The sequence below is a fragment of the Drosophila teissieri genome, chromosome 2L, assembly GCF_016746235.2.
Source record: "Drosophila teissieri strain GT53w chromosome 2L, Prin_Dtei_1.1, whole genome shotgun sequence".
NCBI lineage: Eukaryota > Metazoa > Arthropoda > Insecta > Diptera > Drosophilidae > Drosophila > Drosophila teissieri.
The window spans coordinates 6,219,562-6,244,793 of record NC_053029.1 but is presented as its reverse complement, the minus strand read 5'-3'; the positions used below and the strand labels follow the sequence as shown (position 1 = coordinate 6,244,793).

At 40.4% G+C, this 25,232-nt stretch overlaps 2 protein-coding genes across 4 annotated transcripts; both read right to left on the bottom strand.

The window, feature by feature from the left end:
• Positions 1-338: 338 nt before the first annotated feature.
• On the bottom strand, positions 339-25,232 carry LOC122625892 (stathmin). 3 transcript variants are annotated; one of them, XM_043805942.1, is made up of 7 exons: positions 25,051-25,232; positions 24,257-24,345; positions 2,990-3,159; positions 2,741-2,926; positions 2,523-2,669; positions 2,040-2,195; positions 339-1,921 (listed from the first exon to the last, which is right to left on the bottom strand). In XM_043805942.1, the coding sequence occupies exons 2-7, from the start codon at positions 24,282-24,284 to the stop codon at positions 1,835-1,837; spliced, it is 774 nt and encodes a 257-aa protein (XP_043661877.1). In that variant the 5' UTR covers positions 24,285-24,345; positions 25,051-25,232; the 3' UTR covers positions 339-1,834. The 3 variants fall into 3 exon arrangements, with proteins under 3 accessions (XP_043661877.1, XP_043661876.1, XP_043661875.1); XM_043805941.1 differs by lacking the exons at positions 24,257-24,345; positions 25,051-25,232 and adding exons at positions 12,346-12,429; positions 15,323-15,450; XM_043805940.1 differs by lacking the exons at positions 24,257-24,345; positions 25,051-25,232 and adding an exon at positions 3,832-4,271.
• LOC122625891 lies at positions 4,443-6,648 on the bottom strand. The gene is made up of 2 exons (XM_043805939.1): positions 6,542-6,648; positions 4,443-6,484 (listed from the first exon to the last, which is right to left on the bottom strand). Exon 2 carries the CDS (start codon positions 6,315-6,317, stop codon positions 4,548-4,550), a length of 1,770 nt encoding a protein of 589 aa, XP_043661874.1. The 5' UTR covers positions 6,318-6,484; positions 6,542-6,648; the 3' UTR covers positions 4,443-4,547.

The window sequence follows — 25,232 nt, the reverse complement described above, 5'->3', positions numbered from 1 at the left end:
CCCTTATTTTTAAAATCCAATTTAAGTTTTAACAATTTAAAAGCAAAGCTAAACTCGACGTTTTTAACTTAAAAGTAAAGAGTTACTGAAATTTTAAAAATACGTTTACTATCTTATCTTTTTGAAGGCCGAAAACTTTTAGTAAATTAACCCAAAGAGGAAAAATGTTAATTTGGAAGAAAACAGCATACACCAATTATAAATATTTCATTTATTTGTTTTATGCACTTTTATTATACAATTGTTATAAGTATTTTGCTCGCATATGGTCAGTTATTTGTGGCTTATATGAACTTAAATTACGCGTGAACCTAGAAAGTGAGTTTTTAAGCAATCGTCATTCAATACTCAAAAATGTTTCGGCTGATTATTGCATTGGATTAGACATTAATATATCATAAATTGAGTAAATATCAAAGCATTTGCATCAATTGTATTGATGCTTTACGTTTATATTTTCTTTGTATTTGTTTTTTTTTTGTTTGTTTCTTGAGTATGCTTGAAAGTTTTCGTGTCTGGGTAATTTGGTGTCCTGTGCGTGTAAGTTGCTTTGCCAATGCAATTTGTATTAAGAGATTTATGTTATTGATATTCATTTGTAGAAGCCATAGTTTTACACGAGTACACGATACATATATAACGATATATAAGATTTAAATTTAAGCTAATCTTTAAAGCGCCCTTTGGTGCAAAATTAGAAATAACTCGCAGGTTTTGGAAAAAATTTTCCTAAATATTCCATTTGGTTTGCCCTAAATACTTTTTCTTTATTATAACCCCCACATTCACTCATCTTAAACCCATTTCTAAAAATAACCCGACGTTAGACAAAATATGCATTTCCATATAATATTACACACATTAATGTATGCTTATATGTATGTTAGTATCTTTTCTTTTATATTAATGTCTATATCAGCTTGTTTAGTGTTTGTGTTGTATGTAAATAAAACAAAAATGCGTTTCGTGTGTTTTACATGGTATTTGATTTTATTGAATTGTATAAGCATTTCTTATGTATTTTTTCTGTTAGACATTTATTTTATAGATAGAAAATGCGAAACTTATAAAAACAAATTATTCGTTAGTGTAAAACTATATTCAGCAAGTATATGTATCTTGTTGTTGCAAGTTAGTAAATTAAAATTAACACTAAAGTATACATTAAATTAATTAAAAACATTTTTCAAATTTTTACTCGCGAAAGCCTTTCATAGATGCAAATACAGCGTGCTATTATTATTTTGAGAATACCTCAGTCGATGCCACAGCAATTTAATAAAAAAAATAACTTGAACATTTAAGACTAAGACTTTGAAAATGATGCATCCAAAACTAGTAAAACATTTTCGAAACTAAGGATAAAAAGTTTTAAACTTTCAACTGAAATGAACGTGAACTTTTAAAAGAATTTAAAATTTTAAATGTTAAATGACAGGCATTCAACTTGCATAGGCTCTTTTTTGCCTGGGCTTTTAAGTTTAAATGTAGATTTCCTTTACTAATTGTTTTTTGTATTAATTTGCCGTAAGCATTCATTTCTTTTCGCTTTATCGTAGCTTATTCGTGTAAGTGTTTCATTATAGAGCTCGTGAGAAAATGTTTTGTTCTTAAACGGCTCAACTCGCTCAGCGGTATCTTGAGACTTTGCCCTCCTCCTCCTAGCCCTTCGTTTGCTTTCATAATACTTGGAAATTTTGAGAAATCGGTTTCAGTTTTAAGGGTTTTCTTGCTTAAATATGTGTTGGTGTATTATGCAGTGTTGCTGTTCTTTTTTGTAGTCGCCTTTCGTTTGCAGTGGGTGAGCACAGCTCACGATCCAAGAACGGCCTACTTAGCCGGATGAGGCAATGGCGCTCTGCTGACCATCCAAATCCTGGGTCTGTGCCTTGTTTTGGCGCACCAGCTCGGCACGGCGTTCCTGAAAAAGGAAATGAAAGCAGTCAAGGATTAGTATTCGTTAGCAACCGGAGGTGCAACTACTGCCAAGTGCTACGCAAACAATAAGGCAATGGGTCGCTTTCACTGGGGAAACGTACGAGTTTTTGAACTTTTTCAATTTTTTTTTGCAATTCCTTTTCGCGATTCTGCTCGGCGGCGAACAATTTGTTCTCATAAATGCGCGCTTTCTCCTCGAGCTTTTGACATTCCAATTGATCGTTCTGCGATTTGATTTCGGCAATTTTGATTGTGTTCTAAATGAGAGGATATAAGAAAAATGAAAAACCAAAATTATATGAACGCATGATAACTTATTTATAGTTTGTACACTCAATGACTAACTAAATGGTATGTAAATGCATAAAACGAATCTACAGGACTACAAAGTCCAGTCAAAATGTCCAAATGATGTGCCATTTCAATTTCATATTCCAGCACTGAATGTAAGTAATGTATAATTGTTTAGACTAAAGCTAAGTAACGTAATTCGAAATAATTATGTACATATATTCATTAAATCATGGTACTATACTGAACTAGTTTTAATGAAAACTTTTGGCCATGCTGCTTCACACACTCACATGCTCCTTTAGGCGATCCAACATTTTCTTGATATTCTCATCACGAAGAGACTGGGCAATCTTCAACTTTTCCTCGATGGCCTTCTGCTCGTTGGCCTTCTGCTGCTCAAGAGTCTCACGCGTCTTCTCGATCTCCTGGGCATGAATCTTTCGATGAATGTAAAATAGTTACGAATGGTTAGTTAGGAATTTTATTACAATGGGATGCAACAGGTAACCTTTAGCTTCTCCTTCATGTCACTGATGATGGCCTCTCGCTTCTCCACATGCAGCTCCATTTTCGACTCCAGCTGCTCCTTGGTCTGAGTAATAAACTCATTGGTGATCTCATCCTTCTTGCGAGTCGCCTCCTCGACCTTAGCCAGCTTGTTGGAGATGTCGGCCATCTTCTTGGCTTCTAGAGACTGGAAAACATTTTTGTTCATTATAATTTCGTTAGGTCCAGCTTTAAGTCTTAATGTACTTACAATACGACGTTCCTCGGCCGCCTTAAGTTTCTGCTCAATCTCCTCGACGCTAACATTCTTGCCGGGGGTGACCGGCCGCTTTGGAACGGCCACATTGGGTGCCGGCTCGGCCAGGATGACCTCATAGCTCAGCCCCCCGCGGGACTTCTCCTGGCAGCGAATCTCTGTGGCTGTGGAAGAAAGAAAAAAGCGAAGGGAGACTTAGAGAAATTCAATATTTGTGCACTTGGGGTGCATCGAATAGTTGTGGTTAAGGGTGAACCTCGTTCAACCCTCCAATTGGCTTTCCCTCCATCAATATGACATGACGTCATTTTTACGCTTCCTCCCTTAAAAACTTGACTTAAAGGTTGTTCTTTTAACCAGTAAGTTATAACCAGACTCTAGAAGGAATAACTAAATCCTTATTCTGCAACGAAAAATCCTAATCAACATAAATGGTTGTCTGCTCAATGGATATTCTGACTATCTTAAATCTTAATTTGTAGCAAAATTCACATACAACTGGACAAACAAGAACGAGATCCATCATATGGGATGCAGGACAACGGGAGGACATCTAATGAAGTGGCAAATGATTTGTCAAAGCGAAAGTATATATATATATATAGTTTCCTTGAAGATGAATAGGGACAAGAGGGATAACGATAACTAATGATGTTGCCACGGCAGCCGCCAGTGGACACCTTTTATGTGCCATATCCATATTATTGTTGACACACATTTTGCTATTATTACGGAGTGTCAATGGTGGTGACACAAGCTTTCGAGCAATCACAATGAGTGCGTAGAGATGGTTTACCCAAAATGTGTGTGTGGCTTAGCATGGAGCCATTCCTCACCAATTCTGTTCTCTAAATCTTCCTTCCTCATCTTCTCCTGCATATCCACCAACGTATCCTCAGGCAGGTGCAACTTCAGCTCCTCGGCGCTGAAATCCTTTCTCCCGCAGACGGCGCAGTTGTAGTTCTTCGAAGCATCGCCGCCGTTCAGCAGCTCCTCGCCGTTGGAGAATTTGTCAGGAATGGACCGGCCCTCATCAAGACAGTAGTCGCAGTGCATGACCTTTGACCCGCACTCACTGCAATCGTACCGCCGGTCGAAGTCAGGGCGACTTCGCTCACATCCCATACACTTGGTGTGCATTGTGGAGAAATTGGAACCCATTTCAAATGATCCTATATCTCAAATATCAACTGATCGAAGTGCAATTTGGCGTCGTAACTGGGTTTATCGGAATTTGTAATGCTTTATTTATATTTTGTTCAGCTCTATACTCGGATGTCGGAGAAATGGTTTTCAATAACAAATACAATCAAGTCTGGCCCGGAATAAAATGGAAAAGCGCTGCCTACTAGATGTGCAAATAGGATTTGGTGAATGTGCTTTCACTAGCAGGCGGAAACCACAAGAAAATCCTACCTATAACTTTGCAAAACGAAAGAGATCCAGATTTCTTTTGGTCAAATGGCACACTTGTTTATTCTAAAATACAGCATTTGTAATTGCGAAAATACCGAGACACATTTTCTACAAACGATGGCTAGGAGACGTTGTCCTATTCATCCTGCATGACCATATCTATTAAGTCGGCGATTTGAGAAACAGCCGATTCGGAGAAGTCGGAACCCGAAGCTTCCTCGCCCACATCACCGTTCTCATCCTCGCAACTTTCCTCGTCCTCGTCCTCCTCGAATCCGCCTAAGTCCCCATCATTTTCTTCGGCAGGCAATTCGCTGGCCTTTTCCTCTGGTGCACCAGAAGCACCCACCGCTTCATTGCCAGACTGATTACTATTACCACTTTCCAAATCATCCGAGGCGGAATCAACGTGGGGAATAGCATCGCTTAGACTTGGGAAATAAGGCGAGCTGCTGGATTCGACAGACCCTTCAATTGCCTTGCTATCGGCTGCCACATCCGCTGGGACGTTCTGGTTGGCCATCCAAGTTTTGTACTCAGCGAGACCCCGGTAGAAGTGTTCCATCAATTCCATGGGTTGTACAGGATACAGCAATACTTCGCCATTTGGTTTGAAATTGCCTGACGGCTCGACTGCATTGGGCATCCTCCCTTGGGTGGCCGACAAGAAGTTCACAGGCCAGGGCAGACCACTGGGCAGCTGGATTAGCTCTTCGTCCGCCAGCATCGAGCAGAATATGGCCTCGATGAAACTGGCTTTAAGCAACTTGCTCTCCCACTTTTGGCCATTTGCTTTATCATCGCCCACCAATTTCGAGCACAGAAAGCGCTTATCCTTCAGGGGCGAAGCAATGACAGTTGAGATCTTCTTGGCTGCCTGACATCCTTGCGCCTTCACTTGCGTCGGCACCTGCCGTTGCTTGGCTACCACAGATCCCGCCTTGCCGCTGCTGGAAGACGCAGCCACCGCCGCTTGAAGAGCCATCCCGATGGGCTCCCCGGTACGCCTAGCCATCGGTCTGCGTACCATTGCGGTCTGCCGGTCCACCAAAGCGGGCGTGGCAGCACGCATCCCAATAGCTGATGTAGCTGTAGTAGAAGCAGGGCCGATTGCTCCTAAGCGGGCCAGCCGATGAGATCCGGATGCGCCGCCCAGACGTTGCCGACGATCGGCCATGCTTGCCACCACCTGATCTTCGATGACGCGAACGTACGACTCAATGGCCTCCATGTCCGGCAGTCTGGAGTTGCTGTGCTGGACAAGCAGCGCTTCGGACTGCTGCAGTATCTCATGGCAGCGGTCGGGAAAGTCGGCGGCAGTCGAATCCATAGTGTCCAGCTGCAAGACCATTAGGGCCAGGTTGAAGGCGGCCTCAAAGAGCTGCTGGGGCCGCTGATCGTTCTGCGTGTTGTTGCCACCTGGTGGGGCACGAACGCTTGCCGTATTGGGGGCTCGAACCGGGGGCGTATGGCCGGAAACCTGCGACAGCGTCTGCCCCATGGCGCTGTCCGCCAGATGGAGGGCATTGACCAAGGTCAGGTAGGCCTTGTGGTCGCGGTGGCTGCGATGCGACTGCAGCAGGTGCTTGTACAGATTGGCGGTGGTCAGGCCGCGCTCATCGCACAGGGCGCACTTGAAGCTCTGTTCCACCTTGTGGTCGCCGTAGAAGGGCTCGCCGCCGAAGTACAGCTGGTACTCGGCGTAGGCATAGTACACGCTCAGCGGATGGTAGTACAGATGCTGTGGCGCCTCCGGCAGCCGGTTGGCATCGAAGCACTCGCCGCACACATTGTAGTCGGCGCAGAACCAGCAGCTGTAGCGGCGGCCCAGGAATTCGGATTTCGAGCAGTTCCTGCAGCGGAAGCCATAGTGGCGCTCCGGCGGATAGCACACCCGATCGGCCATGGAGCTTGAAGAGATTCTGGTGAACGGCAATGGAAAGTGCGCTTCGGGATTGGTGCACGAATGCTACTGTGTAATAGTAAGCTCGTCGTTGGCCAATAAAGCGCAGAGAACGTTGGTGAACAAAAAACGCAGAAGTTGCCTAATTTTGTTTACGATATTAGAGCAGCCTATTTAGAATTGGAAAAGTGAGCGGCCGTGCCTTTGATTCATTCGTTACAACTTACTGTTTTCACAAATCACCTCAGACTTTGAACAAAACGCCTTTACTCGCCAAGAACAATTATTTGACTGACCTACGGTAGCACATCGAACTGAAAAATGAGATTGAAAGCTAAACTCCCAAAGGCGCTGCCAACTCGATTCTATCAACACACGTGGAAATTCCGATAATAAGGGAACACGTGCACGACGAGAAGTTTCTTTTCCTGAAGAAATTTCTGTGGCCTTCTAAATTACTTTAAGTAGGGATATGTAGGGATATTAAGATGTACAATTGAGTGTATATAGCAAAAACCATATTTATTTGCCTAGTTTATACCTATGTATCTGTTGGTTTATGCGCTATAAAAACGTGTACTTCATGGAAGTAGCGTGATTTTGATCAATATTTGACTGAAATCATAATTATTTGTATTATTACGCTTTTGCATGTAAGTCCCTGCATTATTTGTAAATTCCCTTGAGTTTTAAGATATGTTCCCACTTTTTTAAGCAGGAAGTATAAGTAATGGGTGTCTCAAAGTTGGAACAACTTGGATAGAACATTCGCATTCGTTGTTTATATATTGCACATGGTTGCCAAGAAGGCATATAGTAAACACACTGAGTCATTACTGTTTGTGAAGTAATGCATTTTATGTTTCGTGGACTGTATATATATTTTGATTATGACTTTCCGTTTTACTCTACGCAGGCATTCAACCTTTTTAGGTGAAACTAAAAGCTTTCATTAAAATAATAAGCATCATTATAATAATGAAAAGCAGCGGAAAATGCATCCACAAACACATGTAGGTACCATATGCAACGCAATGCTGGCCTCAATTACATTTTTGCAAATTACGCGAAAGAGAAAGCACCTGCGTGTATTTTGTATTTCATGTAGTTTACAGAAGGGTCTTCAAAATTTATAAAGTAAAAAGAGCCGTTGACATTTCACGGTTTTAATTAAGAACCCAGACCCATTTCAATAGGGTCTGGGTCGTGTTGATGGGCTGGTTAAATTGGATTTCCATCAACTATGTCGGCCCTTCGAAAACATTGTTTTCGGCATAAATGTTGTGTTAATATTTCGGCTTACATCACAAAATAGTTAAATCAGTAATTTTACTTACAAACAATAGTCCATGAAACCACTGAGAACCAAAATTGTTGCGATTAGTGAATTGCTGTAGGATTAGTGAAAGTTAATCTCACGAAACTCTTGATGTTTTCAGTGTAATGGCCAAACGAAATAACACTTTAATAATTATGGCACAGAGCCGGAAAATGCGGAGCAATGAAAATGGAAAATGTGCTCAAAACTAAGAGGATGAAAATTTCACAGGCCCTTGAGAAGTTTGTGTCGTCGCCTTTTCTTAATATCCCTAAAAGCATTTTAATTTGCATTTAATTAAATTGCTCGCATGAGTCAGCAGAATTGCTTGCAGAACGCACACTAAAGAGTTTTCCCATTTTCACCCCATTTTCCAATTTAGTCAAACCAGTTAAAGTCAAGCAGTTACATATATTTTCACTTCTGTACGAAAGTTGTTTCCATTACGTTTCCATTAAGGTGGATGTGTAAGGTGATTTCAAATAAATGAAATATTCTAAAATAGGTGTGCCCAACAATTTTACTTACTATTCAAATGCAAATTAATGGCCACCATTGTAAAGTGCACACGGATACACGAGACGACGAATGGAATTTTATAAAAAACTAACTTTTTGTGTTCGTCTGGAAAAGCTGTTGTCGCTCAGATATTCGGTGGCCAACTGAAGGGAGTAGTGACTAAAAGTGTGATGAAGCCGGCAACGGGCCACAAGCGACATAAAAAGGTTGGCTACACTCGCACACACACATATACACACACTTTGGGCCTGGCCTGCAGGATCTGCAGTTTTTATTTCAGTCGTGTAGCATAGTTTTCGGCCTGCGCTGCAAAGCCAAAAAGCCGAAATACAAACGGCGGCTGTCGCTCGCAACGATGTGCACATATTGCTGTTGCTACTTTCCGGCGACAGACGACTGCCAAGTGGACCCCTTGCCCTTGGTCCTCCGGTGGCCCCCACCCATGGAGCCGTCCATTGGGATGGAGGGGACGGGGGGAGGTGCCCCTAATTGCTTTCGGTTGCCAGCTGAGCACGACGATATCGCCGCGAGGACCAGCTGATGAGTCAGCCAATGTGGAACTGCGATGCAGGCATGCGGTACTCACAGAAAGTTTATTCGAGTTGGAGTTTTGCTATTATAACTGTTATAGCATCAAGAGATCGAAACTTTGGAGTAATGTTTCCTTGTTTGGCGGAAGTTATCTGAAAATGTATGTTCCTAACAACTAGAGTTTGAATTTCAGTTGAATGCATCCAATATTATCGAAGAAATTCATTCAGCTAAAAAATATGCTGTGCAAAGTATTCCAAGTTAATCCATAAGATACACAACATGACATTCATTAGAGATTATATTAAATCTACTTTTTTTTATTTTTTGGATAATAAGTACTACTACTTTAAATTTGCCCATTGATTTTCTTGGTGAGCATACTAGGAAAGAGCATATTTCTTGAAAGAGTATAACATGTATGTATGCTACAAAGTTGCCCCCTTGATTTTTCTTTTGTGGCACGTGACTTTTAGCCAGACGCGCTGGCATTGATTGCCTCAAATGTCGCTACCAGGACAAAAAGACGACTTTTATATTGGAGTCTGGAAAAAACTGCAACTAGCCAAACCAAAGAGAAGAGACAAGTTAATGCTGAAACTATACGTTTAGAAGCTGAGGCAGAAATCGATGATTATTTTGTAGTTTAAAAGTACTAACAACACAACAAAAATGTAGAAACTTTAGATTTCGCACTATTGCATGTGGCAGGTCCTTTTTGTGGCATGCACCGTGGTAAGCCGCTGCACGTGCTGCATTAGGTAGTTCAGCAGAACCGTCTGTTCGTGGTTCCCTGGGGTTTAAAGTATTGGCCAGGAACAGGCAAGACGTGAAAAAAGAGGCTACTACACCCACTTAAAAGTTTTTGCATTATATAAAGAGACCTATTCGCGTGCCTATGTAATCCGTAGATATGTCTACATCCTATGTAGTCGCCCTTCTTCAGCAACTGCAAAAGACGCAGTGACGTGTTTATTTGCAAAAACAAAAAAGAAGCAGTAAGACATAATAAAAAGTCGGGCAACAAAAAACACATTTGTTGGCCGGCCACTGCAGTTTATCACCTTGGAAATGCGGCTAAATGGCTATACAACTACCACCTTTCCTTCACCTGTGTATATAAATGGGAATGTGTATGGAAAAGGCTAATGCACTATTGATTTTCCGATAGTTTTCCCAGCGCTATGTACATTTTCCTCTATTTTCTGTGCTTGTTGTTGGTTTTCTTCGCACTGACGAGCGAGAATGAAGAAAGTCCTGTGGGTTGAGTCAATTGATAGGTACTCTATAGTTTACTCCACTCTATTTCCTGGTATTTTCTAGATATGATTCTCTTTGACAATTTTAAAGACACTCTGGCGGCTAAATTCATTTTGAGAGCTTTTGGTCAAAAACTGGAAACACCAGCAATACTCATCTAAGATGCGCATGTGTGTGTGTGTGGAAAAACACGAAAAAGCGTAAGAGGAAAGGCAATCCAAAGGAGGAAAAACTTAAGCATACTTATGTGCGCTTAATGAAGGAAACGACATAAAAGCCCCGTCTAAGTAGCCATTGTTCCCGCGGAAAAACGGGAAACACAAGGAGTGAAAACTACTACAATACCGAGATGCACAAGAGTCGCTTAAAACAAGAGTAAATAGTGTTTGCATTGAAGGCATTTACTCGAGTCCGAACAATGAAAGCCTAATTTCCACGAAAGTCGTCGCCGGATTTAGAGATGAAGGGGGAAAACTCAGCATGGAAAATGCTGAATTACAGGTAATGGTTGCGCACAACTGTTGCTTTTCAAATTATTTGCTGTACTTTCAAAGCTTGGACTTAAAAGGCATTGCTTTGTTGAATAAAATTGAGAGCATTTAAAGAAAACAAGGGAATCGACTATCTGATACCCGTTAATGTATCGTTTGTATACTTTTTATATTATAAATATTGGGAAAAAGAAGAAGTTACAAATCTCTTTGACATTTTCTAGAATCTCTTTGTAATAAAAAGGAAAAAGGGTCAACTGCTCCATATTTATGCTAGCAATTTCACAACTAAAGTTCAACTTTCATCTTTAATGACAGCACTTGCTCTTAACCATGACTCAGATCAGGGGCATCTAATTTTTTCCACTAAGTCGCCATATATGTATGTGCGTGGTACGTGTCTCGTAGTTCGGTTTTATGAGCGTTCAAATTAGTTGGTCGCCATCGTAGTTTTTGCCATTGTGGTTGTGGCAGCTTAACTCCCGTGACGCCGGCGATGGTGTATTGTTGGCCAAGATTGTTTTATGGCCGGTGGTCGTTTACTTTATTAGTCGCCAACATGCAGGTGTGGTAAGCGTCCTTCTGCCACGCCGGATATGTCAACATACGAGTGTACGAGTGTGTGTGTTGTGTGTTGTTGTGCTGGATGGCCGGCTGTAATTAAAACCGAATCTACGGAACCAGATACCGAAAACAGTCGTCAATGTGGCGCCGCAATTAGAAGGCGAACGAAGAACTTTCCATGACGAACTTCCATTTAATCAAATGCTGCTCTTTGATTGAAGAGATTTGGATGCCCTTTGGTATTTGATTGATTTATAGCACTCAACAAATAGTCAAGAAGAATTCTAAAGGCTTGCATTCATGGCACCACAAAAAAGTAGTATTTTTTTTGCATTTTCATGAGGATATTGCGTACCATTCCGCATTTCAGCAACACACACAACGTCTGTAAGGCATAAATAACAATTTTGAGGGCAAAGACCACTGTTGTCTCTTCCGAGGACAGCAATGAAAATATTTGCCAGCAACACATAGAATAGGCATAAATCCATGGCAGCAGATGTCAAGCCACTTTTGCCTCTGCTCTATTCAAATATTTCTGGTTCCCTTCGGGGTCCTGAACATTCGCATTGGAATGTGGCTAAAAGCAGAGATAGGGCGATTGGGAGTACTGGTACTGACTCGGTGGGTTTCATAAAAACACATCGAAGGGATGGCCATGTTCACTTTATTCTTATGCAAGTCATAAATTGCAGGGCGTTGCAGTGAGATGTTTTAAACGAACGTAGAAAACGGAACGAGATAACCATTTGTCCTCAATGCCCCAGCTGCACCCTTTTCCACTTCACACGGATTTCCCATGTCGCCCATTTTGAGGTCAAATCTCCTCCAATCCCATGCAGCTCTCATTTCCCGCCGCTTTTCCCCACTCTGCTCGAGACATTTGTGGATGTCATTTTCACTGCGTTTTACTATCAGCGCATGTCCCGTTCTCACCCATTTTCCGCCTCTTGAATTATGCGGTTTGCTTTCTGAAATTGAGTTTTTATAAAAACCATACTCGTATATGGTTTGCACTACCACATAAGTATATGTGTGTGTGTGTCTGTGTATTCACATATTCATTGCACATTTTTTGCAGCAAGTGCATTTTATCTGCTTCACGCATTGCTGGCCAATAAATTTAACACAAGAACATAATTAAGTATTTAAGTGCTCAATCCAAGCACTTGGATGTGCTTAAAGTAAATTGTAATACATTTGCATTCAGACCTATTAAATACATGTTTGTACTATACTAACATTTCAATATTATTGGGTAGTTTAGAGTAAAATGTTTTATTTATATAAAATCATAAACACAACAATGTACTATATCATTTTCATTATAAAAATTTCGTATACTTACTAATAAATTTAACTTTCTTGCTGAGACGCGGCTGCTTGGAGCGAATCTTATTATTTTTCTTGATTGGCGCAGATCTTCTCGACACTATTTTTTTACATGTTCCAAAGATAAATGCCGCATTTTGGATTTAAAAAATATATTTTAACTCGTTAGAATGACATTAACTTATTAAATACTTTTTGGTAACCGTTTGACCCCTACTTATACTTATGAAAATCATTGTAGTTTTTTGTGCACTACAGTCGGATTACCGACCTTTTGAAGTCTCGACCATTTTCTTTGATGTTTAATGATTTGAAATAAATAAACCACAATCTTCATATTAAGTTTGCACCTTTAAAAGAGCCATGCAGAGAATGTCAGTGTCATTGTTGAAGTGTTTGATTGCCGGTAGAGCGGTGGGATTGTCGTAATGGGAATGCAGCCATGAATTATTCAACAGCAGCCCACGAGAATCCTGCCCAAGTGGGCGTGAACTTAATGGGGAGGAGTGTCCTTTCCGCATAGCAAACACAGCGTAAGGATCTTTGCTCACCAAACAGAAAATATGCAGTTTAAAATTTTGACAGGCAAAAAAAATGTGAAGATCTTCACCTTATTTGTCTACCAAAGAAAGTCGCACTGTTGTGGTTAATAATGTCTAAACAACTGGGTATCTGATAGTCCAGTTACTTAGCATTGAAGTGTCGACTAAAGCTGAGGATATTGGAAAACGAAACCGTGATCCAATTTATTGGCATCTAGAGGAATGCCAAGGACAAACTCGCCCAAATATGCAACTTCATTAAGTTTTTCTCTTGGCGACATTTGCGAAGCAGCTGAGCTGGAAAACCAACTAAAGAAATGAAAATTAAGTAATGTTATGTATGCGTCTGTTACGTGAGTAGCATGCAAAAGAAAAAGGTGGGGGACACAAAAGGACCTCAGGAGCCTGCTGCTTGAATAATATGGAAAAATGCGGCTGCTACGTGTCAGAGTTGAACATGTAGTGATGAGATACATATATACTTGTATATCTCGTAAACCGAGTTAAAAAGTTGCTTTAAGCCTCGGGTGAAATACGGAAACAAAAAACTCAGTTATACGAGCTGCTAAGAAGAGTGAGAGAAACTAAGGCGTAAAGGAAACAATCGAGTTAATGGAAGCCGCACTACTGTACGTGATTTAATTACCGCCAGTCAGTTAGAACTATAGACGCAGGCAAGTAGACAGAAGTTAATTAATTGGTGTTTAAAGTTATTTAAAAGATAAAGTGACTTGTCGATATTATAAACGAAAACACAGCAATCATTGGAGAATTTCGAAACATTACAAACATGGCCTAATCTAATATATGCCTATTAAGCCTAAATCTTGGTAGTCGTCTGTCCGTACCTCAATTTTGCATCTGGTTGCCCCAAGAACATTCCAATTTCCTTGCCTTGCAATGCACTTCAAAATTCATCATCCTGTTGCTAGCTTCATCCTGTCGAGAAGATTTGAATGTGACTTAACCAAATTAATTTCCTAACCGACCTCAAATTATGTAGATGACCGTTGGCTCTTCGTCTTTGTGTGGTGCGATATTGTTTCAACTGATTTATGCCCCAAAGGAAGAATCTGTCCAGCTGTTCCCCTAAACTCGAAAGCTCTAAATGTTATTAATGCAACTTCTGGTGGGCTTTTGCGTGTCGGCCAATTGTAATTTATCTAATTGCTTGCCGGATTATTCATTTCTCTAATGAAGTTTGCCATGCTGATGCATTGTAATGGATTGGGATCGAAAAGCATAGAGGCGATGATGCTTCATAATTAAACCCAATTTATCAATTTATAACCAGAGAATCTCGGTTGAAACAATCAATATACACGTATATTATAGATCCCATTATTTGAAAACGTCAATTATGTGTACATCCCCTCTTAAATGCCACATCGTTTAATATCAAATGAATCCAGCTCATAAAGTTAACATCTCAATCGTCACGTCTACAATGACAGCCAGAAGTTATGCATTGTGGCAAGCACCTCAGAGGACCTTCTCTATAAGGCGGTGGTGCCCCCTTCCATGCCACCCATCGAAATAGGCAATTTCGCATGTCGTCAGACTTTGCTGCCTCTATACATGGCCATTTTCATTGTTTTTTTTTTGTTTTTTTATATATAAGAGCCGACCCGGCGCTGTCAATAAATCAATATACGCCGTCCTTTGTCGTCATTTCCCTTGTGTTGTTGTGTTGTTCGTTGGTCCGTGTGAATATTGCGCAATCACTTTGCCTAATATGTGTGAGTGTTTGCCATTGTTTGCGGTGATTACTGCGTTTTAATATCCCAATAGAATAAAAATAAATATAAACATGTATATAAATCAGCACATAACCGCACTAAATGTGCAATCTACAACACATTCAAATGCACTGAAATGAGCCCAATGTGTGCTGCCTAAATTAAAACCCAGCTCCACCACCAGCCGACGCTTCGGTGACTCACCGTTGCCGGCTGACTGGCGCCTCAAGCGACGTAGAAAAGGAAAAACTCCTTGCGGCCTTACCCCTTCTTCCTTGGGGTTTTCTACATATTATATTCCGTTTCCGTGCCAGTTGCCCATGCTAGAGCGAGATTTTTCTACCGCTTCGCATATTACACAACTGGTTATCCAAAGATCTCTGGCGTAGTAAGAAAATCCAATGCCAAATTAGTTAATAAGTTAAGAAACAGAAAGGAATAAGAAGAAAACAGCATAAAATAATACTATCCTATTATCTTGAAGGTACTTTCTTCATGTTTTCGACTTCAGGTCGAGTTAATTTCTTGCAGTGCACCCACATTTGCTGACATGCAGATTGATGTACATACATATTGCCTATTTTTGGGGAGCCTGGCTTATTGTGCATTTTACGGACCGACTGCAGATGATCAAAAACACTCGGTTGGACGATAAGTATCGGGTCAAACGGTTACCAGGACTCGAATGCGCAGCTCCATCCTTGATCCTTACCCGCTGGCAGAATTCCAGGTGCTCGGCACGTGTGGCAGAAGCACTGCATCACCGAGTCGCGTACTAATCCAATCAGCATCGTGGAATCTGGTTTCTTTCTTTTGCACAACTAAAGAACTGGTAGTGTAGATTGCTGGGATATGTCGGGATGGTCGGTCTGCTTGTTGCCGGTGTATTTTATATATATTTATTCGCTCCTCTCGCCAGCTCAAAAAATCAATTTGTTGCACCGCGAATGGGATTCGATTTGTTTTTTTTTTTTTTTTTTTGGTTGCAAGAGGGAGAGCAACCACTTGCTGCTGAGCAGAATTGAACTTGATTGAATCGATTAATGCGTATTGCAGCAGTGTAGCTGCAAAGTGTGCTACGAAATTTGTATTTGATTGCGCGACGGTGTGCCTTTTTTGTTATTGTTATAGTGTTGTTGTTGCCACGGCCCTAAGTCCTGTGTGTCCTGTGAAAACGAGAGAAGGTGGCGACGATTCGTAACGAGCACAGCGAAAGACAAAGACCAACTAAATTATGCCGAAGTTAATTTTTCAGCAGCAAGCGAACGACTGACGACCACTTTTTGCTGGCGCCAGCGTGGCGTCGAAATTGGATTCGGATTCGGAGTTTTGGCGTCGGCGTCGTCGTCGTGGGAAGGCAAGGACAGTGCACACAGAAAAGGACACGGCACACAGGACACACCAAGTCACAAGCGCAAAGAGAGAGCGCAGAGCGGCCAGGAGAACGAGAGAGTGGAAAAGCTTTGAATGTTTGTGGGGGTGCATCTGGAAATGCACTTGGCACTGCCAAATATTTAAACACAATGTTAAATCTACGTGGAAATAATGCTCCTATTGGAAAATAAAATATTGTATCGTCTGACTGACAGGACTTTGTTTGGAAATTTCGAAATTTCAATAGCGTCGTTTTCGAAATTCCAAGCCTGCGCAGTGGCGAAAAGCGGAGCAGCAGTTGGTACTGAGAGCTATCGATTGGGAGAGCGGAAGAGGGCGCGCTGAGCCGCAAAAATGCATTCGGAAAACCGGCTGCTTCTTGTATACCGAACCATTGGAACCTTAACCCAAAGCAAACAAATATGCACCGACACCAGCGAAACTGTTTAGCACACTTGAAAGACTTACAAAATACTAAAAGCTTCAATTACAAAATTAAACGTTTGTTAAAGATTAACTTGAGATTTTATAATTTATGTTATTAGAATTTATTTATTTGTAAGATTTATTTTGTAATAAATACGGAATAATTTAAGTATTTATTTATAGTATATTCAATATTTTGATTTTCAACACTGAAAAAGTTTTGAAACACTTTCCAACACTTGGTTGGAAAATATTGAAAGTAAGCTAATAAATTTTAGAAATTTGTTCGCTCGAAGTCTTAATTTCTTTCCTTATATCTGTAAATATTATTCATCATTCGCGTATAAACTAAGTTCGAAAACGAAATTAATGTTAAATTCAATTAGGCGCACTACAAACGTCAAAAATGAGAGGGCGACGAAAATTTGGGGGAAAGCGGCAGAGGAAGTACAAAGAGAAAAACTGTCTAGAAACAATAAATAAAACAGCGATGACTCAAATGCAAAACTGGAGATGAGAGAAATCGTAACTATGGGCCAAAACTATTCATTTAGGAGAACATTAATTTTAGAGCTTATTTGCTTCTTCATTGTACACTTTTTTAAATATAAATATTCTAAGATATATGCCAAACAAGTTAACAAAAAAATACAGTTGGTTCATTAAAATATGTTTTAAAATTAGCATGATTTATATAAATCATTAAAGTTCCTAAAACTCCAACTTAAATGTTTAAATTTATATTTTAAATTGAGGTCAACATTTTGTTTTATTTCCATAGCTGATTAAGGCAGGCGTCAGAGGCGGTCAGCCAGGACACGATGAGGCTGACAAGGACATTGAGCCGCAACTTAAATGGCAGAACGGCGCCAGCAGAACTCACCACGCTGCAAAAGACCGATGAATCACAATGTGGACCAAGGGAAGAGTGCAAGGGGACGAGCACTGTTCGTGGTTTTCTTGTTTGGCGTAAAAAATATGGGTTTCCTTTAATTTATATGTTTACCAATCATGCAAATATATATATATATTTAACGGCAGGGAGCGAAAGTTAAATGTACACTTGATAAGTTTTGAAATAAAAGGATCTGGCCCGGTCCGTTTCTCAAAATCTTTGTCCGTTTGTTTGTCCGTATGAGCGGCCAAGTTAGATTTAACATACAGAATAATTCGAATTTTAAGTAATCGATGGGTCAAATTAAAATAAATAAATATATTAATTATATTAATATATATAAAGAATAAAAATATATTTTTATGACGCGTTTTGAAATTGTACAACCCATTTACATATGCATTTCAAGTTAATGTTTATAAGGTAAAGCTTACTCTTTAAACTTATTTATGTTTGGAAAGACAGTATAAAAATCTCACCTAAAATGAACCCTAATGAAAACCCTAAGCTGTAAATTTAATAAAAAAAATTTATAATCATAGGACAAAAAAATTTGAATCACAGCTTGCTGGGGAACATGCTAATCTCTGCTATTTTTGTCCAAGTACACAGACAAATTTTTGTATAGATTCGCTGTCTGCTGACGACTTATTTTGTTATTGCCCCAATGCATGACTCACAGGAACCCCCCTCGTGCACTCCAACCATCCCCACCCGCGTGTACACCCCTCGGTGCCTTCAGTACCCGAAAAGGCGCAACTAAAATGTTTGTAATAACAACTGTCGCCGTCGTCGCCAGCCTCGTCGTCGTTTTAGTAGTCTCGTCGTGGGCTGTCGTTTGCTGACTACAACCCCCTACAACCCCCGGCGGTAGTGCAACTGGCCTCCCCCAATCGATTTCCCCCTCTTGTAGGCGACAGGTAGTGCAAACTGAACAATGAACAGCTGAGCAGCGGCGGTTGAAGTTCAATTGCATGTTTGGGGCACATTATAGGCACAAGTCCCTCAGCAAAGCATACTGGCACCACACACTATATACCATATAGCATATAGCGGCTGTATATCACAATCTTTCGCCACTTTATATTGGATTGCAAACTTCGAGCCTTTTTGGGCTTACCTACTCTGCCAGTTGCGTTTTATTTGCTTTTGCTTTGGAGTGCTTTTTTGTTTGATCAGGACTTAATTAGTCACTGTGGATGTTTCTCTAAGATCTTAGCCATTTTTACATTAATGTTTTAAATTATTTAATTCACCAACACTGACTCAGAACACCAAATTAGAGTAACACAATACACAACATTAAAATATAGGTATCTAATAGTCGAGGACCTCGACTAAGCAAAATCTTAGCTTTTTCTAAATGATAGGTTAAAACTAAAGGAACAACCGTTCTCCGTTTTTAGAAAACCATCTCTGCATTTATTTTTGCAAGTGTATTTTATGGATTCAAGTTCAAAACGACCGTCTGTTCCGGCTGTAACTGCAAACCCAAATTGCCGGTATCAGACAATGCAGCCAATGTACGCTTCTTGACATGCTCCTAGGGACGAGGAGTTCGAGCAAGGACGACGTTGTAGGACACTATTGCCGTTTATCGAGGATATGAATCGTCGGTCATCACCTCGTAGACGGGACCGGTGCCTTTGCGTAAGCCAACCCCAGCTGTGGCGTCCGATAATGAAGAGATCAAAAGGATAAAATATCTTGCGGAAGTTCGGTTCGCTATAAGGCGACTACTGCGGCATTGGCCATTGGCATTTCCTTTTGTGTTTGTGGGGGGTTTTTAGGTGCATGGGGCTCTATTGGTAATAGAGTAATTCGATATTGAGTGTGGCAGCCACTGCAAACTCTGAGTTTTCCCGTCGCTTGCTATTGATTTTCCCTTGTGCATCTCAAAAAACTCCTTGCTGCAAGTCCCAAGAATGCTTACATACTTACAACGGCATCCAGATTGTTGATTTCACACTCTTTCGGTACGATGCTATCAAAAGGATTCAATGGCTGCTGATTTTTTCAGGACGTCGTTGACAATCCAAACCCACACCCGCAATATACAAGGCCTAAGCCGGAACAAGTAAAATCGGCGTAGATGGATGCAAAGAAAACCACTTGAGGAGTTGTGGACCCAGACGACGGCGACGATTATGAAGATTTCAAAGCTTCAGTAAACGAGTGATGCATGAAGTAAGTCACTTTAAGTCTAAGAAGTCGCGGAAATGCTGGAAATATTAAAATCACTAATTTAAACGCAACGAAGATGACGTCTCTGAGTCCACAACACCCACCATCGAAGTTTGTATCGATAGAGGCACAAAAAAATAAATAATTTGATTGTAGCACGCATATGTGGCCATAAATTGGCCATTAGACTAGAAAGTCCGAGCTCTTGGGGGATAAATTTAGTCGACTAACATATACTCATTACTCTGTTTATTAAATATACTGCAAAAACGCTTTAAATTTTTGGTCTATATGAGAGTTTCTCATATGTTGGAAGAAGTAAACTTGTAAAACGATTTTTTGTATATTTAACCTGAAACCTGCTAAGCTAAAAGTCTACCTGCCGCAATCATCTTCGATTCTCCCTTTTTTAATAATGTTAAAACGTTTTGTTGCCCACAATGACAAGCGAAACACTTGAAAATCAAACGTTTTTCCCCCCTTTGTATGTTCTGCCCTTTTTTTGATGCGCATAAAGAGCGTTGTGCAAGAGGATTTCGCAGTGGCAATACGCAGGGGATCTGGGTTCAGAGTCCAGAAGGGTTATCCTTTATATCCTGCTCCACCGTAAGCAGGTCGAATAAATTTGCTGGCGATTTGAGGCGCAACAGCTTAACGTCAAGGATGCTGAGCAAATCAAATTCTTGGGCGCAAGCCACACTGCGTCAAATATGTTTTATATCCTGCCGCGTCCCTCGACTTTTCTGTTTCGCACTCCGCTATTTTATTTTTTTTTATATTTTTAATGCCTACCTCCTGTGGAATTTGCGAGGTGCAGCCCCGTTTTAAACCGCCGTGTTGTTTAAAGTCAGTCTTGTATGTGCACATAACTTTTTATGGGTAGAAAGGGCAACAGAATTTATCCGCACACACCACTGCCGTTCTCTTTCGCTCCTAGTGCCACCAGTGTGTGTACTCCACGTTAGTGTACGGATGCTGGAAAATTTCTGTTTATGTCACTGGAGAAATTTACGTGCTACCCATCAACGTCGGCCGTCTGGCAATTGCAGCACTTTAAAGAACAGTGTCGAGGGTGATGATATCTGTCCGCCTGTATAACCACTGAAATCTCTGGAGCTTTAAAACATAGGGCTACGCACATCGCTGATGAATTTGCGCCTTCAAAAACATGATCAAAAATATTATCCAGTAGGTGGCGTCTCTTGGCAAATGTTAATATAAGTTTTAAAAGTTGTCAGGGGAGCAATGATACGTTCCTTCTTGTTTTTTTATCACTACCTCAGAGTATTGATCGCACATCAATGCCATTGGTTTTTAGTCTCAATTCGCTATTCCTTCGAAAGACTCATTAAATATTACTTGAATAATGTTTTCTAGTTTTCTTTACCCGCTGAACTTGTGTATAATTTTTTTTGGGGGATGTTTGCTTGTGCTTTTAGGGGTTGAATCACCTGTAAGTGTGTTGTGTTCCACCAACATGTTGCAACAGAAGCCCCAAAAACGACAGGAAGCAGCTCACCAAAACACTGCCTTACTGTTTCAATGTTATCACAATACAAACTATACACTAGTCGAAATATATATTCTGACTTATGGACTGTTGCAGCCTTATGTTTTTGCTTTTAGTTAAGTCTAGTGAATAAGATGACTAGTTAAACAGGTTGTTTGTACACACTATTTTACAATTTTTCTACATGATATTATAGATTCAAAAGGAAAGCAGACAGCATTCAAGACGACTCTGCTGTCATTTCTGGTTTTTCCTAGTGCAAAATCCATTCGAATTTAAATTGCGAACGGACAGCACTGAGAACTCAACCACCAACCAGTTCCCCATCGTAATGACCACCATATGCCCACCAGTTCTCCAATCCTCCAAGCAATTCCCTTCGCACACGTGACGCTTAACGCGGAGTTCGTCCTGCAACGTGCGTGATGCACACACATCATTATTAATACATTTGCACACGTAAGTTAAGGAGCGAGCGAAAAAGGATAAAAGAAAGTGAGTCGAGGGGGTGTTCAATTCAGCTTCAATTCACCTTCAACCCCAAATGGCAGTCGGCTCCTGTCGCTTTCCCCAAAGCCACTTGTAGCATGGCCTTTTGAACTTTCGGAGTGGGTAGGAAATGAAATGCAGAGACGAAATCGAGTTCACAAATTAAATTCAATGCCCCATGGGTCCTCCAGGACCAAAAGCTAGTCTTTATAGACGCTACTCGTGGAATAAATTGGGTTTTTGTGCAGGGGAAAATGAGACATTTTCAACGCTTCTTGATTGGCACTAACGGTGAAGTAGATCTAGCCAATTAAGTATTTACGCCCCTGATTAACGGCCTATTTACGGACTATGTTCCACATTTAAGGTAGCCAAGCTTTTACATTTCACCAATAAAATATTTCGTTAAAAAGTAAAGTCTTTTCCCGCTTTAAGAAACAGTATCATGCTGCAGGTTGCTCCTGTTCAGTCTAGACGTCGTCTGCTGGGTATAAAAACGTATATAAAGGTGTTTGGTGGCCGAGTAATTGCGAAAGGATTTTAAGGATGCCGTAAGTGCTCGTTTCTCAATTTTATGTTATACGCATTTTTATGGCTGCAGGTGGCTGGACACACGTACATACACTGTTAAACCGAATAGTTAAACGCTATGCGTTCTTAAATGTTACAACAGAAAAAGGAAAATAAAATTCCCCTGGATCTGCGCCACAAACTTCCTACCAAATTTCTAATAAACTTTACAGCGGTGCGTGCCTAATTTTTTGTTGTATATAAAGAACTTACTAAACTCCATCCCTTCATTCAAACTTCTGTGCTTTCAGCTGTCATTTGCATCACTTAAACAACAATTACGTGGCCTCAGGACATCGCATCTCCTCCTTGAAGTGAAGGACCAAGGGAAGCAAGCAAAAAACGAGGCCTTCTGGTGACAACCGAGGAAGTTCCACTCCCCAAAATCGCAGACACAGTCCCGTCTCCGTCTCCCTCCGTCGTCATATGAATAAGTAATGCCTGAATTGGTAAGCGAAATCTGGGGGAAAAAAATAACCTTAAGGCACAGCCGCATCGCCTTCCATTTTGGACTTTGATATTTGAGAAAAATATGATTTACAGAGGAGGAAAAAACGGAAACTTAACATGGCAAAATCCCGATCCACGCTCGCGGTACAGACATGCAGCAGACACATGACCGGAGCCTTGGGACAGAAACTCTGGCTGGAGTTCCGAGGTTCCTACTTGTCCTGGATGCGCTGCATTGTTGCCGCATTTCACAGGCGGAACCGCCGCCACTCAACTTCCGGTTCAATAAACTTTTGCGAAAAGTGTTCGCGCACATAGTATGCCTCTGACTCTGACTCTGCCTTTTTCCCGCCTGGCCTGCCCCCTATATTCTCCCTACACAATTGTATATAATGATAACGATTTTCCCCATACTTGAACCCCTTTTCGCTGTGAGTGTTGCACCAACTGACATTTATTAACGGCCTTTATGTAGGTCTCCTGCGTTAGAGAGTCGCACTGTGAGTGCAGGCAAAGTTTGTTCCATTATTAACCTTTTCCGGAGTAAATCGCCCAGTATTGCGCAAGGACCACGAAGTTGTGTGGCTAACCGTGCATTTGCTGCGTAATCGTTTCATGTGGCAGTTGCAATTAGAGAAACAGTTCCCTAAATGCTCCCAGTCCACACCATACAATATCACTTGGCTTCATTTACTGGTTTTTAAATCATAAGGTGCCACTAACTGTCCATATATGTAAATATATTTGGCTTCACCTTATGCTTGTCAATCAAAAATTAATGCAATTTGATGGAAATAACAAGCACAAAGCAATGTCAAAATATTCCTTTTGCGTAACTCGGTCAACAGCAATAAATCAGTTATGAATTTATTGGCAAATGTCGCGACGCCAAAGGACCACGTGCCCCACCTCTTGGCCACACAAGGCGATGGCTGTTGGTAATTACAAAGCCATAATACACAAATGCCACCGCTAAATATGCGGTTAATGATTCCGGGCTCCATTTCCGCAAAAGTCGTCATCATCATCAGGAATCAGGACGTGGAGAACGATAAACGAAAGCGTATCCTTCATTTAAATGAATTTTATTTTGGATTAGGCAAATGAATTCAGCTTAAAGAGCGCTGGTAATATATTTTTAAACCATGACTACTTTAAAAGCTTAACAAAGACTTAAATAATTAACGAACATGAATTTGTTATGTTACAAAATGTACTTTAACAAACTGAGATTGGCTTTAAGTAACTGAATCCTTGGCAAAGTCCACAATGTTCGACCAGAAACACAAATGCAGTGAAGGAACGTGCAAACATGGTGTGCGAGTTGCGAGTTGTAGTAGACCTCCACCCCCCACTTCTACTTCCCGACTTGTCCTAATCATGATGTATTCCTGTCATGTGGCTCCGGAACATGTCTTAGTCTCAGCATTCCCCCGGCTGAAAACTCACTAACAACTTTGGCATCTGTATTTTGCAACGAAATTTGTTATTTGAACTAAATAAGACAATGAGACGGCTCTGAAAACCTGCTACAGAAAATCAATATCCGACTTCCTGCACTGTATACAACTAGAGTCCCTAATGAGTTGAGTTAAAAAACCAAGCTCGCCAAAAATGATTCAAGTGCCATAATAAATAATAAGTAACAAAAAAAAAAGACAAATAATTTAATTTAATCATTGAAACAATCCCACAACAAAATGAAATATAATCATGAAGAGATAAATATATATTGTGCAAAAACTTACCTTCTGTATCAACAGTGTTATTCACCATTTTCAAATTTTAAATTAAAAAGGTTAAAGAAAATAGATGAGTTATCACAGTAACTAATGCTCTGCAAATATAGTGTAAAAATAATATTGTTACAAAAACTATAAATGCAAATAAATAGTTTAATGCTTAAACGAAATTCTTGGGCTAAACTCATAATTAAGCGACTTAATTATAAGGTACATATAAGCTATAAGCACGGCCTATAAAACCTTTAACTGATAAAGTTTAATACTTTAAACAATAAAAGTGTATTTTCTCTGTGTAATTGCGAAGTTATGTACATATGTACGTATTTTGTTAAAGTCAATGTACAGGATGTTTGAAAATATAACAGTTGCGTTTTGCACTATTTAGTACAACGCATTTGTACATATGTATGTATGTATTTCAGTTCGGCACAGCTAAATCGTTAAATACATACATACATACAAGCTTAAGTACGTTGAGGTGAGTGTAGATATGCATATAAAAGAAATTTAGATAGTCGCTGACAGCATTTTCAACTTCGTTAGGGCATTCAAATTACATTTAAGTTTATATATGCATGTATCATATGTACGATGTACCACCACACAATGTACATATAATGCGTACATACACACCGATCTGCACTTTGTTACGGGAAAAACGAAGAGGTACAAAGCGCAAGGCAAAAGCAACAAAAGAGCTCTGCGCGAGTTGCTGTTGTTGCAATTGCGCAGTTGGGAAAAAAGGGATCTTGCACTGGATCAAACCAGATTGCATTCGAGTTTCAGGGGCCACTCACCTATAGATTGCTCTCCAATAAGATAACTTTTCACACTCACAGTTAATAATAGTATTCAAATAACAATAGACACACTGGACACTTTTGAATTGCTAACAGTTAAAATACGTTGAGAGAACTCCGGCAGTTGTTTTTTACAGTTGTGATCGCGTCGGCGAAAATTTAGCGAATGAGCAAGGAAG